This window comes from Girardinichthys multiradiatus, chromosome 9 (genome assembly GCF_021462225.1).
Source record: "Girardinichthys multiradiatus isolate DD_20200921_A chromosome 9, DD_fGirMul_XY1, whole genome shotgun sequence".
In the NCBI taxonomy this organism is placed as follows: Eukaryota; Metazoa; Chordata; class Actinopteri; order Cyprinodontiformes; family Goodeidae; genus Girardinichthys; species Girardinichthys multiradiatus.
Window position 1 is genome coordinate 49,859,090 of NC_061802.1, and position 17,824 is coordinate 49,876,913.

The following is a 17,824-nucleotide window of genomic DNA, read 5'->3' on the forward strand; positions in this document are numbered from 1 at the left end:
CTTGCAATTTTTGCTGATCATAGCTTACGGATGATAGAAAACCAAATTTCAGTGCCTCATAAAATTAGAATATGTCAAGATTAATAAAAGAATATTTTAAACACAAATGTCAGGGCTCTGAAAGGTATGTTAATTTCTGTCCACTTAATCCTTTTTGGACCTCGCTTTGCATGAATTACTGCATTAATATGGCATGGAGGCATTTAGCCTGTGGCACTGCTGAGGTGTAATGGAAGCCCGAGTTGCTGTGATAGCTGACTTGCATGAAGCTTGAAGTGCCCTAAAGTTTTTTGGTAGATGGTTGCGCTGACTGTGGACTTCGGAAAACACAGTGGACCAACACCAGAAGATAATATAGCACCCCAAATCATCACCAACTGTGGAAGGTCCACACTAAACTTCAAGAAATGTGGATTATGTGCTGCAATGTGGTGTACTTTTCCTCCAGGCCGCTGGCGCCCGAAAACTTCACAGCCCTGGGCTGGACCCGAAACAAAACGTTTGTGCTTCTTGAAACCACACAGCATTGGCAAAAACACGCACAGCGCGATATACTTACATGCACAATGAGATCAGAAGCGCAAAATAACATCCCCGTCCAATATTTCAACACATTTACCTCAATGAGTATGATGTACCGGGCGTTTCAGCGCAAAGTTCTGGGAGGAGTGGATGCAAATATGTTTAAATGACACCTACAGTGTTATTCACTCACTAAAACTGTAAACAACTGCGTTCATAACTAGTCTTCCATTCTTGCGTGTCCCAAAGGCAGCTGCAATTTACAACAGCACCGAACAGTTCACACCAATGGTAGGTCGCTATGTGGAGAAAATGCAGGCAGGTGACAATAATAGCAATGACCGTCTCTGTTCATGTTAACACCTTTGAAATAATAGAAGATTAAAATAATCGGGACCTAAGGCAGCCTGTCAGGGTCATTGTTTTGTTTTCTGAATCCAATGCCAGTCAGAAACGGCTGTCAAATAATCTCTCCAGAAACCCAGGATGCACGAAACCAAATGGAGAACTATTTTACAGAATATTTAAAAGGATTTTTGATTTTGGCGGAACGTGCAATTCCGCTGATACAGTAGCTCCTGCATGGGGTGTAGGAGGAACAGTGACCTGATCCAGAGGCTGCTGAATCAGTGGACTGTGAGGGAAGTTGTCCACCCTTAACGGCGGATCCACCTGTTGGCTCAGTGAGAACAACAGCTGTCTAGCACTGTGCGTTTTTCTGTGATGCGAACAGATGCCCTCTACTGTGGCTGATTCAACCATGCAGGGGTTGTTGCGCTGAATAATTATAAATAATCCAGCTGCTGATGTTTTTCTTTCTGTTTCTGGACTTTTAGTTTGTTAAACTGTGTCGTCAGTAATCACAGCAGCAGGTTAGTCATCTCAGCCCTGACGAGATTATTAATCCTCCCTTTTTAGGTGGGCCGGGAGCTTCTGAGTGCATGCTTATGCATGCCAAAGCCTGATTATGAATTTGTTTAGCAAGCATCTTATGTTTGAGGTCCAGACAGACCCAGTGAGGCAAAGACTACACTCTGCCTCAACTGGGTCCTATTTGGTTACATACTGTAACCCCAGATTCTATGAGAATAGGCACAGCTTTAGGGTGTGGGCTTCACTGGTTCCTAAAGGCTAACGAAAAAACGCTATTTGGGAACCCTTTGTCCAGTCTCAACATCATTTATATTCAGCGAGACCAGGGTAAGCCCCACTCAGTGGGTAGCAGGAGGAAAAAACTTAGTGGTCAAAATACATAAACAGAGACTCTAAAGGGCAACTTTTAAAGAGGGAACAGGAACAAGGAGGGTTCTAGGTTAAAGAACCTAAAAAACACCACTTAAGTATGCACCAACATTACCCTGTGACAGTTCAAGTTCAAGGCGACTCAACCCCTAAACATCCGTTTCAGGTGATACCTCATGAAGCTCATCAACAGAATGCCAAGAGTGTGCGGAGCAGTAATCAAAGCAAAAGGTGGCTACTTTGAAGAACCTAGAATATAAGACATATTTTCAGTTGTTTCACACTTTTTTGTTCAGTATATAATTCCACGTGTTAATTCATAGTTTTGAAGCCTTCAGTGTGAAGCTACAATATTCATAGTCATGAAAATAAAGACAACTCTTTGAATGAGAAGGTGTGTCCAAACCTTTGGTCTGTACTGTACTAGCAATTTAGGTTTAGGGTAAGGGTCAGGGTTAGGCCATATAACTGAATGAAAAAGAATGGAACTCAATACAATGTACCCTTAAGGGTAAAAAAACCCCAAGCTGTGTGTGTGTGTGTGTGTGTGTGTGTGTGTGTGTGTGTAGGGGGGGTTGTTCAGCTGGTGCTCGTGCCCACCTTCAGCTGTCATCGGGCGAAAGGTGGGGTACACCCTAGACAGGTCGCCAATCCCTAACAGGGGAACACAGAGACATAAAGTATAAAGAACTATGCACACACACCCTCATACCAAAGGGCAATTTAGAGCAACCAGTTAACCATGCATTTGGACCAGTTAGTCATGCATTTGGACTCTGGGAGGTATCTGGAGTACCTGGAGAGGAACCACATGTATGCTCGGGAAGAGCAAGTACACAAAATCTATCCAGACAGACAATATCGAAACAGGGCTGGTAAAAGTAACTGATGATATTCTCACTGCCTCAGATATTGGACTGTGTCTTCTTACAAAGGCTGAAACATTCTTTAGGGGTCAAAGGAACAGGCTGGTGTAGATCACATTTGTCTCAAATATTCCAGTTTGTTCATGTTAAATAAAAATCTCCACGTTGCAGGGATACTTGCGAAAGACTACTTGATTAAGTGCTTGAGCTAATTCTCTTTAATATATCTGTGAAACTCCTGAAGTTTGCAGATGACACCAATGTCATTGGTCTGCATACAGGCAGGAGGTGGATAGGCTGGTACACTGGCGTGATCAGGACCACATGGAACTTAACCCACTCAAGACTTTGGAGATTATGGTTGATATTTGGAGAATACCACCCCCACACCATTTTAAATTACACCGTATCTACTGTGGACCACTTTCACTTCCTAGGAACCACCATTTATCAAAATCTGAGATGGTCTTTACACATAGACAATGTCTGGAAGAAGACCCAGCAGAGACTTGGCTTCCTGAGGCAACTCAAGAAGTACAATCTTTCAGAGGAGCTGCTGGTCATCTTCTCCAATGCCATAATTTAGTCTGTCCTGTCTTTGTCCATTTCAGTGTAGTTTGGCTTAACAGGACAGGTCCAGACTGTAACGAACAATCAGGGCTGCAGAGAGAATCATCAGGGCTGACCTTCCCTCTATCCAAGACTTATACAGGTCTAGGGTCAAGAAAAGGGCAGCTAAAATCTCTGCAGAACCCAAACACCCTGCACACAAACTGTTTAGGCTGTTACCTTCAGGTGGCGCTACAGAATGCTGTCTGCTAAAACCAGCTGCCACAGAGACAGTTTCTTCCTCCAGGCTGTTTCTCTGATGAACACTTGACAGTCAAAGTTTCAGAACAACACCATGCATACTCAGCCTGATCTCACATTATATTCTATTGTTAAGTCAATTATGTATATACAGGTCCTTCTCAAAATATTAGCATATTGTGATGAAGTTCATTATTTTCCATAATGTAATGATGAAAATTTAACATTCATATATTTTAGATTCATTGCACACTAACTGAAATATTTCAGGTCTTTTATTGTCTTAATACGGATGATTTTGGCATACAGCTCATGAAAACCCAAAATTCCTATCTCACAAAATTAGCATATCATTAATAGGGTCTCTAAACGAGCTATGAACCTAATCATCTGAATCAACGAGTTAACTCTAAACACCTGCAAAAGATTCCTGAGGCCTTTAAAACTCCCAGCCTGGTTCATCACTCAAAACCCCAATCATGGGTAAGACTGCCGACCTGACTGCTGTCCAGAAGGCCATTATTGACACCCTCAAGCAAGAGGGTAAGACACAGAAAGAAATTTCTGAACGAATAGGCTGTTCCCAGTGTGCTGTATCAAGGCACCTCAGTGGGAAGTCTGTGGGAAGGAAAAAGTGTGGCAGAAAACGCTGCACAACGAGAAGAGGTGACCGGACCCTGAGGAAGATTGTGGAGAAGGGCCGATTCCAGACCTTGGGGGACCTGCGGAAGCAGTGGACTGAGTCTGGAGTAGAAACATCCAGAGCCACCGTGCACAGGCGTGTGCAGGAAATGGGCTACAGGTGCCGCATTCCCCAGACCTGGGCTACAGAGAAGCAGCACTGGACTGTTGCTCAGTGGTCCAAAGTACTTTTTTCGGATGAAAGCAAATTCTGCATGTCATTCGGAAATCAAGGTGCCAGAGTCTGGAGGAAGACTGGGGAGAAGGAAATGCCAAAATGCCAGAAGTCCAGTGTCAAGTACCCACAGTCAGTGATGGTCTGGGGTGCCGTGTCAGCTGCTGGTGTTGGTCCACTGTGTTTTATCAAGGGCAGGGTCAATGCAGCTAGCTATCAGGAGATTTTGGAGCACTTCATGCTTCCATCTGCTGAAAAGCTTTATGGAGATGAAGATTTCATTTTTCAGCACGACCTGGCACCTGCTCACAGTGCCAAAACCACTGGTAAATGGTTTACTGACCATGGTATCACTGTGCTCAATTGGCCTGCCAACTCTCCTGACCTGAACCCCATAGAGAATCTGTGGGATATTGTGAAGAGAACGTTGAGAGACTCAAGACCCAACACTCTGGATGAGCTAAAGGCCGCTATCGAAGCATCCCGGGCCTCCATAAGACCTCAGCAGTGCCACAGGATGATTGCCTCCATGCCACGCCGCATTGAAGCAGTCATTTCTGCCAAAGGATTCCCGACCACGTATTGAGTGCATAACTGTACATGATTATTTGAAGGTTGACGTTTTTTGTATTAAAAACACTTTTCTTTTATTGGTCGGATGAAATATGCTAATTTTGTGAGATAGGAATTTTGGGTTTTCATGAGCTGTATGCCAAAATCATCCGTATTAAGACAATAAAAGACCTGAAATATTTCAATTAGTGTGCAATGAATCTAAAATATATGAATGTTAAATTTTCAACATTACATTATGGAAAATAATGAACTTTATCACAATATGCTAATATTTTGAGAAGGACCTCTATGTACATTTAAAAAGCTATTTTCTATTTCCATAAATTTTATATATAAATATATATATATATATATATACATATATATATATATATATATATATACACACACAATATATAAATAAATAATCTACACGACAAAGTGTACCGGATAAACTAGTCCAGGGCTTTTTGTGAGCTTTTGCCACTGAACTGTACCTACTTCAATTCTCCGAGGATGACAGGTCGTGGATCTTATGATCTTACTCCAGCTTCGAGATTAACTTGTTTGTGCTTGTATCGATCGTTTTATACAAATCTCCAAAATGCAATAAAGACTTTCTTGGCTGATGTAACAGAACATTTATCAGCTTACTGCAATATTTGAAACGGAATCAACAGTGATACGACAAATACAATTGAACAGTATCCCTTTCATCATGCTCGTGCAATGCCAGTTCAAAAGCACCACAAAACTTAATACAGTCAGAGTTTACATAAAGTATATCGATTCTTATCAACCTTTTCATTGTGCCTTCTTACCGCAACGTGGTGTCCTTCGAGCACAGCTAGCTAGACCCATTTTTCCATATGAACTCTTGATTATCCATGCTTCTTAATGAATCAGAATCAGAATCAGAATCAGAATCAGAAAAGCTTTATTGCCAAGTACGTTTTTGGACATACAAGGAATTTGTTTTGGCGTAGTCAGTGCAATACAATACAAATTAAACGGTATAAACATATCTACAATATAATATAAATATATGTGCACAGTTTTAAGTGAGTGAGAGTAAATATAGATCAGTATAAGATGCAAGAGCAATACAACAGTGCAGATGATCAGTGTGCAAGTATGGCAGTGCAAGTAAAGCAGGAGTCCAAGCGTTAATGTAACGCATCGAGTTACAGTTTACAAGTGTCCTGTCAGCAAAAGGGGGGGGGGGAGTGTCAGTGTGGTTTCCGGGCTTTGTTAACAAGGCTGGTGGCAGATGGGAAAAAACTGTTCTTGTGGCGTGAGGTTTTGGTCCGGATGGACCGCAGCCTCCTGCCAGAGGGGAGAGTTTCAAAGAGTCTGTGACCGGGGTGGGAGGGATCAGCCAGAATCTTCCCTGCCCGCTTTAGGGTCCTGGAGGTGTACAGTTCCTGGAGCGACAGTAGACTGCAGCCAATCACCTTCTCAGCAGACCGAATGACACGCTGCAGCCTGCCCTTATCCTTGGCTGTAGCAGCGGCGTACCAGATGGTGATGGAGGAGGTGAGGATGGACTCAATGATGGCTGTGTAGAAGTGCACCATCATAGTCTTTGGCAGGTTGAATTTTTTCAGCTGCCGCAGGAAGAACATCCTCTGCTAGGCTTTCTTGATGAGGGAGCTGATGTTTGGCTCCCACTTGAGATCCTGGGAGATGATGGTTCCCAGGAAGCGGAAAGATTCCACAGTGTCAATTGTGGAGTCACAGAGGGTGATAGGGGCAGGTGGGGCTGGGTTCTGCCTGAAGTCCACAACCATCTCCACTGTCTTTAGAGCGTTGAGCTCAAGGTTGTTCTGGCTGCACCAGTCCAACAGATGGTCCACCTCCCATCTGTACGCGGACTCGTCACCATCAGAGATGAGTCCGATCAGGGTGGTGTCGTCCGCAAACTTCAGAAGCTTGACAGACTGGTGACTGGAGGTGCAGCTGTTGGTGTACAGGGAGAAGAGCAGAGGAGAGAGAACACAGCCTTGGGGGGAACCGGTGCTGATGGTCAGGGAGTCAGAGACGTGCTTCCCCAGCCTCACGCACTGCTTCCTGTCAGACAGGAAGTCAGTTATCCACCTACAGGTGGAGTCGGGCACACTCAGCTGGGAGAGTTTCTCCTGGAGCAGAGCTGGGACGATGGTGTTGAAGGCAGAGCTGAAATCCACAAACAGGATCCTGGCATAGGTTCCTGTGGAGTCCAGGTGCCGGAGGATGAAGTGAAGGGCTAGGTTGACTGCATCATCTACAGACCTGTTGGCTCTGTAGGCAAACTGCAGGGGGTCCAGGAGGGGGTCGGTGATGTCTTTTAGGTGTGAGAGCACAAGGCACTCAAAGGACTTCATCACCACAGAGGTCAGGGCGACGGGTCTGAAGTCATTAAGCCCTGTGGTCCTTGGCTTCTTGGGAACAGGGACGAAGGACTTTTTTTTTTTGCTGTTTTTTTCAGTGCCCCAATGCACTAGGACACTGATTGGCCATATATATTTATTCATTTGCCCTAGCTATTGTACACAATTGGCTATTCGGTTGCACCACTGGGGCACTCTGAACAGTGCCCCACAATAGAAACATACCAGTCTGTCTGTGGGAATTCACTGGTAAATGAATATGAGTAGGTGGGAAATGTAGTTTACATATATTTCATATTACATAGAGGCACGTTTTAGTAATTAAAACTGATATATACATATATCTATGTATAGATAGATATATATAACAGTACTCATAAAAATATATTTTACATTTCCCCCTCTTTTATCAGTGAGGGTGGTGCCCCAGCACCCCCAATGGGTAGGCCGCCACTGTTCAAAGCTCTTAGAGATGCCCTATTGTATTATTTTTTTCCTGCCACTTCACCCAGCTTTTTGGGGGCCTCAACATATATAAAAACTCACCAAACTTAGCACAAAATTGTGCCTGATGAAAATTTTGGGATTTTAATGGACATGGCCAAATGGCTCTACAGTGCCCCCAAAGTGAGATAGGCCAACTGGTAAGTCCTAGAGATTTGAAATTTGGTACATGGGTAGATCTCTCCAAATAATTAAAAAAGGCCTGCTGGGGATATTCCCTAAAACAGGATGTCAACAGGAAGTCATTTTGGGTCAAAGGGTCATTTTTGGCTGTTGTTGACTTTTCATACATGTCAAACTTTAACAAACTCCTCCTAGGGATTTTGAGCTATCGACTTTAAATTTGGTCAGTAAACACTTCCGTCTTGCAGAATTAAAATCGATCAGAGTGAATTTTTCAGCATGTTTAGGGGGAGTCGATGGACCACAAACTTTAACTACTCGCAAAAAATTTCAAACAGCTACAATTTTCACATAGAAAGACTGAATCAGACCAGCCTTGGTATGATTTATCCGCTTTGGTTGCCCAACGATCCTGTTTGGTCATATGCTGACATCATCGGAGCCTCTTAGAACCGGAAGTCTTTTTTCACGTAGAAAGGTCCATCTCTGCCCTCTTGACCTAATCAACTTGAAATTGTGTGAGAAGGTCGATAACAAGTTGGTCTAACTTTGTAACACACACTGTACTCTGGAAGATGTGGCCTTGGTGGCGTGGTGAAGTGAAACATCCCGATGTAGCAATATGTTTGGCACTAATTTTCCACATATATCATCTCATCTGCACTAAATTCAATATGATCGATCTTAGTCCAGCACCAAAAAGATATCCAGTGAAAAATTTGGTGGATGTGGCCGAATTCCTCTTCAGGGCCCCTTAGAAATGTTTTTTAAATCAGGCCCAAGCCATGCTTTGACCGAGGATTATGAAATTCGGTACACATATGCAACTTCTCAGGACCTACAAAAAGGTATCTTATAGCATTGGTCGAAACCCCACAGGAAGTTGACCATTTCGAATTGAATTTGCAATTTTGACCCAATTTTTGCCATTTCTAGTCTCTGTACTTGACCAAACTCTGGGAAGGCCTATTGTAATTTGAATATTAGGCCCGACCAGCTAAGTGCTGCGAAGGCCTATTGTAATTGCTCCATTTCTTATTATTCTTCTCCGAAATGAAGCGGCTTTTTTGAGGCCTAAACATATACGAAAACGCACCACACTTTACCAAAAATTGTCCCATGTGAAATGTTTGTATTTTAATGGAATCCAAAATGGGCGTGGCCAAACTGGTCAACAGCACCCCATAAACTGAGAAAGGCCAACTGGTAAGTCACACAGATTTGAAATTTGTCAAACCAAGCAAAAAAGTCCTAAAACCAACAGACAAAGTCGGCCATTTTTGGTCAAAAGGTTATTTTTGACATTTCATACATCCCAAACTTTGATAAACTCCTAGGAGATTTTAAGCTATTGCTTTCAAATTTGGTCATTGTACTCTAAAGGCATGTTGTTATAATTGTTATAGCTCCTACAAGGAAAGTCACAGAGACACAAAACCTTCTGGGACTGATCCACATCTGTCCCCAAACAATATTCAATGACTAAATCCAGACATCATTGAAGCCCGGCCCCCTGAGAACCGGAAGTGCAATGTTTAACTTTGGAAGGTCCATATTTGATCCCCTTCATCTACTCAACATCAAAATGTCCCCAGTGACAAAAAGCAAGACGGTTTAAGTTCATCTCCAGTACTGAGAGGTTTGGCTGGAGGGTGTGGCCATAGCGGTGTGGTGAATTATGGCGTCACGCTGTCGACAGTTTCCACATTTCTCATCTGATTGGTACCAAAATCAATATAATCAATCCTAATCCCACCTCAAACAGGGATCCAGGACAACATTTGGTGGGTGTGGCCTAATTACTCTACAGTGCCCCCTAGAATCACCAAACAACCAGCACCAAGCCATGCTTTGTCTGAGGATTATTAAATTCGGTAGAAATATGGAACTTGTCAAGACCTACAAAAAAGTATCTAGGAGCCATGGTCCAAACCCCACAGAAAGTCATCCATTTTGGATCAAAGCTGCCATTTTCTCGCGATTACACACATCATGTTTGAGCAAACTCCTACAGCTTTTGACTTACAGACTTCAAATTGATTCAGAATGCTCTTAAGGCATTGGTGATCAAAAGTCATCAAAAGCTTTTAGCTGCACCAAAGCCTGTGGGCATGGCCACGCCAAACTCTGACTTCTCGCCATAAAAGACCAAATTGTTATACCTTCTAAAAGGAAAGTCACAGAGACACAAAAACATCCACATCATGCCCCATCCACGTCAGGCCCCAAACAATACTCAATGGTCAAATGCTGACATCACCGAAGCCCCCCCACCTTACAACAGGTGGTGTAAGTTTTCACTTTGGAAGGTCCATTTTTGATCTCCTTCACCTTATCAACATGACTGTCCCTGGTAACAGAAAACACGATGATCTAAGTTGGTCTCCAAAACTGAGAGGTTTGGCTGGAGGGTGTGGCCGTGGCGGCATGGCGAATTCCGAAGTCACCTCATGGCCTTACATTTGACTCTAAATTACACAGGCACGGTCTGATTTACTCCAAACTAAATGTTTGGTCTTGCTGAACAGTCAAACAGCTATATTGGATTAGATTGGAATTTGAATCAACGGCACCCCCTTGGCTTTATCTTCCTCAGACATCATCGAATCTACACCAAATTTTGTGTCCATCATCGTGGACGAATGCTGAACACATTGGCTGATGACATCACCTCAGCCACGCCCACTGAGAACAGGAAATCACATGGTTCACTGTTGGATGTCCTCCTTTTAAACTATCACTCATACAAGCTTCAAGCAGTGTCTAATGACACAGAACCAGGTGATGTTGGATTCTACTCTAAACAGTGACCGTTGGCTGGACTGTGTGGGAGTGGCATATGGCGGGCTCTAAATCACACATGCAAGGTCCAATTTACTTCAAACTGAATATCTTTGTCAACCCCCAAACAGCTCTTTTGGATTACACTGGAATTTGGATCAACAAGTTCCCCCCTAGGAAATTTCAAACACTATCTCCCTCATACATCTTCGGACCACACAAACGTTTGTGTGCATCATTGTTGACGAATACTAAACACATTGTCATAGTCAATTGTTCACATCACTTTCACCCCACCCACTGACAACCAAATGACAGGTTTCTTAACTGATTAACCTTCCTTGACAGCCTCAAGAAGTTTCAAACTTTCTCTAATAAGGCATAATAATTTTAGAAGACAGGTAGTGAGCACAGCTTCCATCAAGAAGGTCAGAGTTTGGCCAACTCTTCTTGCCGGAGCATAACTCGACATGACCACAGATCATATGAAAGCTTGCTCACAGTAGGGCCGAGTGGCGAAGTGCAGAAGCGAGCAGCAGTCACGACGGTCTTCAATGCAAGGCTTCCGCGGTTGCGACAAGCCGAGCGGCACTAAGCTGCGCAATGCTATGTTGTTATTATTCTTCTTCACCTCTTAAATTCGTTGGGTGCAAGAACCAGAAAGGCTGGAAAAAACTGACATAGCAACCAAGTAGGAAAACACAACCAATACTCAGATACTAAATTCTTAACTCCCTAATAACTAGGGGTGCTGTTAAGTATGACAATGCATTTTGGCTTATAACGTCCAAACCGTAAGTCCCACTTCAAAGGTATATATCATGTTTCATAGATGATTCTGCATCACTTTTGCATTTGGCGATGACAACTTCCGCCTAACTAGATTTTTTACTACATCAAGGCAAAGGCAAAAAATTATTTTCAATTACTTCTCCTACATTTTAGGCTCAATCAAGATGGAACTTAGAGCTGTACACACTATCTACAGGGTTAGTGGGATAAAATGGTATGATAACATTCTCAAATGTTCAAAAGTTCTCAAAGCTACGTGCGGACAAACTCTAATGGCAATTTAGCGCAAAAGTTAAGTGATCTCTACCATATTCATGATTTCCAAACAAGATTAGAGATTCTGTTAGGGGATGAACTATTGTGACCATCCATTTACAACCTGATCTTCAATGATCCAAAAAAAGGGGCAGTAAATTGTTTGAGCAAAAACAAAAAGTGCACATGGTGTTGGGCAAGTGTGCTTGTTGCATGCAATCTTCAAAGATTGCCTGTGCAATGGAGAACAGGTGTAAAAGAGGTGCAGACCGCCCTATTTAAATGAGGAAAATGCATGTGTTATTGGCTGGCTGCTACTGCCCCCAGCAAAACAAGAGGAAAAGCAAACAGATCCTCTCTGCTGTGCCTCTTGAAACATGCAGCGGTGTTCCGCTGCAGCATTATAAATTATACAGTTGCTGATTTTCTCCTTTTTTCCATTCTGCTCCTGCTTTTCTGGACAGCTATAGTTTGTTATCCTATCTTGTCACTATTCACAGCAGCAGGTTTGTCATCTCAGCCTCTTGTCTGACGAGATTATTTCCTGTCAGCTTATTTTCGCTGGGCACCTCCGAGTGTCTAATTGTGCATGCAAAGGACTGAGTTGTTCTGCAAGCAAATGCTTTATGTTTGTGGTCTGAATGGACCCAGTGAGGTAAAGACTACATCTTGCTTTGCCTTTAATCCAAATATTGGATTAAAGGCTACTGCGCAGGAGGGCAGAGCTATGTCCAAAGTAGCCTGTGCCCTCTGCCATCGAGCCACCGGTGCACACAAGGGGCAGATGTTCACAGTGCTTGGCTGAGCTGACAACACCACAAGTGCGCACAGCTCGTTAACTGTGTTCCTTAACGTAACTTGCAACAAATTGCCCAATCAATATTAATAATACGTAAGACAAATATGTCTGTTAATTAATTTATTAGAGATTTGCCTCCCTTGATCTTTTAATTCTTTTGAGAGACTTACTGTGTTCTTATTTTTTTGAGAGTATATATTTGAAGAGTTCAGAGTTTATTGTAAACAGCCACAATATTTAAGCCTGAATGTAATATTAGCAACATACAATTGATGTAGGAGTTGGCAATCTGTAAATTATAGCTTTGCTACTTTTAAAACATAACATAACACAACTGTTTTGCAAAGAATTTAAATCAAACATTTATGTACATAAAAATACATTATTTTCCAACGATTTTACTGAATTCGATTCCTTTTTTTCACAATTTTTTAATATATACTACGTATTTGATTGTGTAAATAGTTTTTCGGTGACACAAAATATTTGTTTTCTCCTGGCATATGTTCACATTCAAAACTTGAATCAAACTGATCCAGTTCTGATTGCTCTGCAATGACACAATGTTTCTGTCAATAATGGAATTTGTTAGGCGACTGTTGGCTCAGTAGGAAGAGTAGTCGTCTTGCAATCAGAAGGTTGTGGGTATCGGTGTATGAATGTGTGAGCGTTAGTGAGTGCGATTGGGTGAATGTGGCGCTAGTGTAAAGCGCTTTGAGCGGTCTGTATGACTGGAAAAGTGCTATATAAGTTCAGTCCATTTACCATTTACCATTTGTTAGTGACAAGGTTAAAGCATACACTGTCTTTTTCACCACATGGAATATGCTTCACAAAATGGTTGTTTTTCACCTGCTGTGCAATTACAGTTACAGTTGTTGATCAGTTAGGTGCACACCTCTGCATGATCAGGTTTTTGCACGTTTGGCAGCCGATCTTACTGACTGCGATGGTGCCCTGGAATGATCAAGACCCAAGAAAAATATGTCATGGCTTCTGTTTGTGATTGGCTCCAAATCAGACTTTAGATAATCCTACATAGAATCCTCTATTCTCATCTAGTTTTATTATTTTTATGTTAGACAATCTGAATCAGTTGACCCTTGTACAGAGCATCCTTCTTCTCCGTCCGTGATTCTATCTATGCCTCCTTCTGGCCAAAGTGACAGCAGACATTTTTGCATCCCAGTTAGCACCTGCATTTCAAACGTGCCAAATCTAGATGCAAAAGGAGCACCCGCAGTACATAGCACATAGGGGGCGCTGGGACGCCGCCCTCTCTGAAAAAGAATGGAAAATGTAAAATGTATTTTTTACAAATTCTGTTATAAATCAGTTTTACTTACTAAAGGGTGCCTCTATGTAATATGAAATATATATAAACTACATTTCCCACCTACTCATATTCATTCACCAGACAGGTTTCGTATGTTTCTATCATGGGGCACTGTTCAGAGTGCCACAGCGATGCAGCCGAATAGCCAATTGTGTGCAATTGCTAGGGCAAATGATTTAAATATATATGGCCAATCAGTGGTGCACTGAAAATATCGACCCTCGCAGGTAAAAAAAAAAAAAGCACTTGTGCGGCGGAGTCAATCAGATCGATGATGGCAGACTTAACAACCAAGGTGCAGCTTGCACTGAATTCGATGAGATCCGTTTGCAAGAAGGACAGTGGAGGAGAAAATCCAGGTTAACGAGCTGGGACCCGACAAACCCGACATTATCATCCACCAGCAGACCAAGGAGGAAAAAAAGTCTACAACCGGATTTTTTTGCAAGAGGTGGTACCAAATGTGATTTAACGTGGACACAGTCAGGACAAACCCACTTGAAGCATCTCTCCGAACACATTAAGAAGCATGAACAATCAAGGGTTCATATGCAAAACTGTGTCTAGCTAGATGTGCTCGAAAAGATTGGCATAGCGGCGCAGGGACACCACGTTGCAGTAAGAAGGCACAATGAAGAGGTTGATAAGAATCGTCATATTTTAACTCACTGACTGTATTAAGTTTTGTGGTGCTTTTAAACTGGCATTGCGTGGATATGATGAAAGGGATGCCATTCAGTCGTATTCATCGTCTCACTGTTGACCATTACATATATTGGAGTAGGTAGAGAAATGTACTGTTACATCAACCCCACTATGAATATTTTTCACCAGCCGCCACTGGCTTTGAATACACATTTTAAGAATTTGCCACCACACTTTTTAGCATAGTTCTCGTTGCTTTAAACAGCTGTTAGAAATATTCTTTATATTCGTCTCATTTATATTTGTTTCATTTACTTTACTGAGCTTAGCTTACAGTGCTAGAATGATTCTTTGCAGAAGAGGATCTCAGAAGCAGAAAGTTTGCAGAGACAATGCACTATGAAACTACGGTTCTGAAAACAGCTGGTGTCTCTGGGCTGAAAAAGTGAAGAGAAACATGGAAGATTCGAAATGCTTTCCCAGAAAGCATTTGTTAATAACCTCTCGAGTTCAACAATGTGAAAAGACATACCTTAGACGTTATCACCCTGAGTGTGTCCTGGAAGAGGATGGCAAACAGGCCTATCTGCCTCTAAACCGGATATCCGCCCCATGTTTATCCAAGGCTATGACCATATTAGGAGTTGTTTTTTGTCAGGAGGAAAAAGGAGTGTTCGACTGTTCCGAGGAGTACCAGTCGCGCATGGTTTCAGGAGGCCTCTGTTATCAGTTCCTGTCCCACTCCTAGTTCATGCTTGCATAAAAAAAACTGTGTTGTCTCTACACTTCATCCATTTTGGCTTTGGACAAGCTGACTGTTTTCAGTGGAGCAAAAAAGGTCGCTGTATGCATACAAACTGTTACTGTTACACTTTTTGTGTACACTTGAGTCTTCAAGATGTGTATCAAGTTAGTTTTTTATCTGATGGTCAAGTAGCCCATCTGTAAAGAGCACTATCTAAAGAACTGTCCTCAAACATGAGGAGCCCAAAAAACTGTAGAATCTGTATAATATTTAAATCTTTCCATTAACAGGTAAAATGTTTGTTTTACATGAATTGAAGAGTGAACGAATATTACAGCCTCAAAGCTAGTATACAGGTCCTTCTCAAAATATTAGCATATTGTGATAAAGTTCATTATTTTCCATAATGTAATGATGAAAATTTAACATTCATATATTTTAGATTCATTGCACACTAACTGAAATATTTCAGGTCTTTTATTGTCTTAATACGGATGATTTTGGCATACAGCTCATGAAAACCCAAAATTCCTATCTCACAAAATTAGCATATTTCATCCGACCAATAAAAGAAAAGTGTTTTTAATACAAAAAACGTCAACCTTCAAATAATCATGTACAGCTATGCACTCAATACTTGGTCGGGAATCCTTTTGCAGAAATGACTGCTTCAATGCGGCTTGGCGTGGAGGCAATCAACCTGTGGCACTGCTGAGGTCTTATGGAGGCCCAGGATGCTTCGATAGCGGCCTTTAGCTCATCCAGAGTGTTGGGTCTTGAGTCTCTCAACGTTCTCTTCACAATATCCCACAGATTCTCTATGGGGTTCAGGTCAGGAGAGTTGGCAGGCCAATTGAGCACAGTGATACCATGGTCAGTAAACCATTTACCAGTGGTTTTGGCACTGTGAGCAGGTGCCAGGTCGTGCTGAAAAATTAAATCTTCATCTCCATAAAGCTTTTAAGCAGATGGAAGCATGAAGTGCTCCAAAATCTCCTGATAGCTAGCTGCATTGACCCTGCCCTTGATAAAACACAGTGGACCAACACCAGCAGCTGACACGGCACCCCAGACCATCACTGACAGTGGGTACTTGACACTGGACTTCTGGCATTTTGGCATTTCCTTCTCCCCAGTCTTCCTCCAGACTCTGGCACCTTGATTTCCGAATGACATGCAGAATTTGCTTTCATCCGAAAAAAGTACTTTGGACCACTGAGCAACAGTCCAGTGCTCCTTCTCTGTAGCCCAGGTTAGGCGCTTCTGCCGCTGTTTCTGGTTCAAAAGTGGCTTGACCTGGGGAATGCGGTACCTGTAGCCCATTTCTTGCACACGCCTGTGCACGGTGGCTCTGGATGTTTCTACTCCGGACTCAGTCCACTGCTTCCGCAGGTCCCCCAAGGTCTGGAATCGGCCCTTCTCCACAATCTTCCTCAGGGTCCGGTCACCTCTTCTCGTTGTGCAGCGTTTTCTGCCAGTTTTTCCTTCCCACAGACTTCCCACTGAGGTGCCTTGATACAGCACTCTGGGAACAGCCTATTCGTTCAGAAATTTCTGTGTCTTACCCTCTTGCTTGAGGGTGTCAATAGTGGCCTTCTGGACAGCAGTCAGGTCGGCAGTCTTACCCATGATTGGGGTTTTGAGTGATGAACCAGGCTGGGAGTTTTAAAGGCCTCAGGAATCTTTTGCAGGTCTTTAGAGTTAACTCATTGATTCAGATGATTAGGTTCATAGCTCGTTTAGAGACCCTTTTAATGATATGCTAATTTTGTGAGAAAAGGAATTTTGGGTTTTCATGAGCTGTATGCCAAAATCATCTGTATTAAGACAATAAAAGACCTGAAATATTTCAGTTAGTGTGCAATGAATCTAAAATATATGAATGTTAAATTTTCATCATGACATTATGGAAAATAATTAACTTTATCACAATATGCTAATATTTTGAGAAGGACCTGTATGTTCAGGTACTCATACTGGAAGGTCAACCGTGCTTTGCTGCTAAAATAGCACAGGACTCGGTGACATCGGAATAACCCTTCAGGAACATCAAGGTAACTTTTGAAATACCGCTGAGATATCTCAAACAGAATTTAAAGATATAACTGTAGACAAAAATGGATCAACAGTAGAAACTTGAACTTAAATAGAAACAAAAACCTCGTTTGAGAAAATAATACCCTTTAAGACCAGATCATAGGTTTAATATTTAAAGGGAACCTATGACTGTGTCACCTAAAATAAAAGGATACTTTCCTTTATTTAGTGTGAAACTTTATGTAAAGTGAATTCCAACTGTTTGTTGTATTTTTTTTTTTCCTAAACAAATAATAAGTCAGCAATTTAAACTTATTGCTCTGGTCTGTGCTCCAGTAGCTGGGCCAAGCTACTGGAGCAGTGATAAGTGTGGGTGTTTATGTAGCCTAGCCTGGTCCAAGTGTGTTCTCTAGTGTATTCAAGTTACTGTAACCACATCATAAGTGTTACACTATGTACAACAAGTAGTACAAGACCCACAATAAGAATTTACAGAAATCCTGTCAAAATTAGCTCTAGTGAAAGGAGACATTAAAGAATTGAATTTTTTCCTCTGGCTATTTCCTCTGAGTAAGCCTGCACATACT

General features: G+C 42.2%; 1 protein-coding gene across 21 annotated transcripts in view; it reads right to left on the minus strand.

The window, feature by feature from the left end:
* eps15l1a (epidermal growth factor receptor pathway substrate 15-like 1a) overlaps nucleotides 1-17,824 on the minus strand; it is a 305,470-nt gene that overhangs the window by 59,238 nt on the left and 228,408 nt on the right. For 17 of the 21 annotated variants that reach the window (XR_007039479.1, XR_007039480.1, XR_007039478.1 and 14 more), the window contains one exon: nucleotides 2,365-2,418. The exons of the other annotated variants lie outside the window; for them this stretch is intronic. Coding sequence is in view for 13 of the 17 variants with exons in the window: in XM_047373747.1 (XP_047229703.1) it covers nucleotides 2,365-2,418 (54 nt within the window). In the remaining 4 variants the exon portion in view is untranslated. The remainder of the gene's footprint in view (nucleotides 1-2,364; nucleotides 2,419-17,824) is intronic. 21 annotated transcript variants of the gene reach the window in all.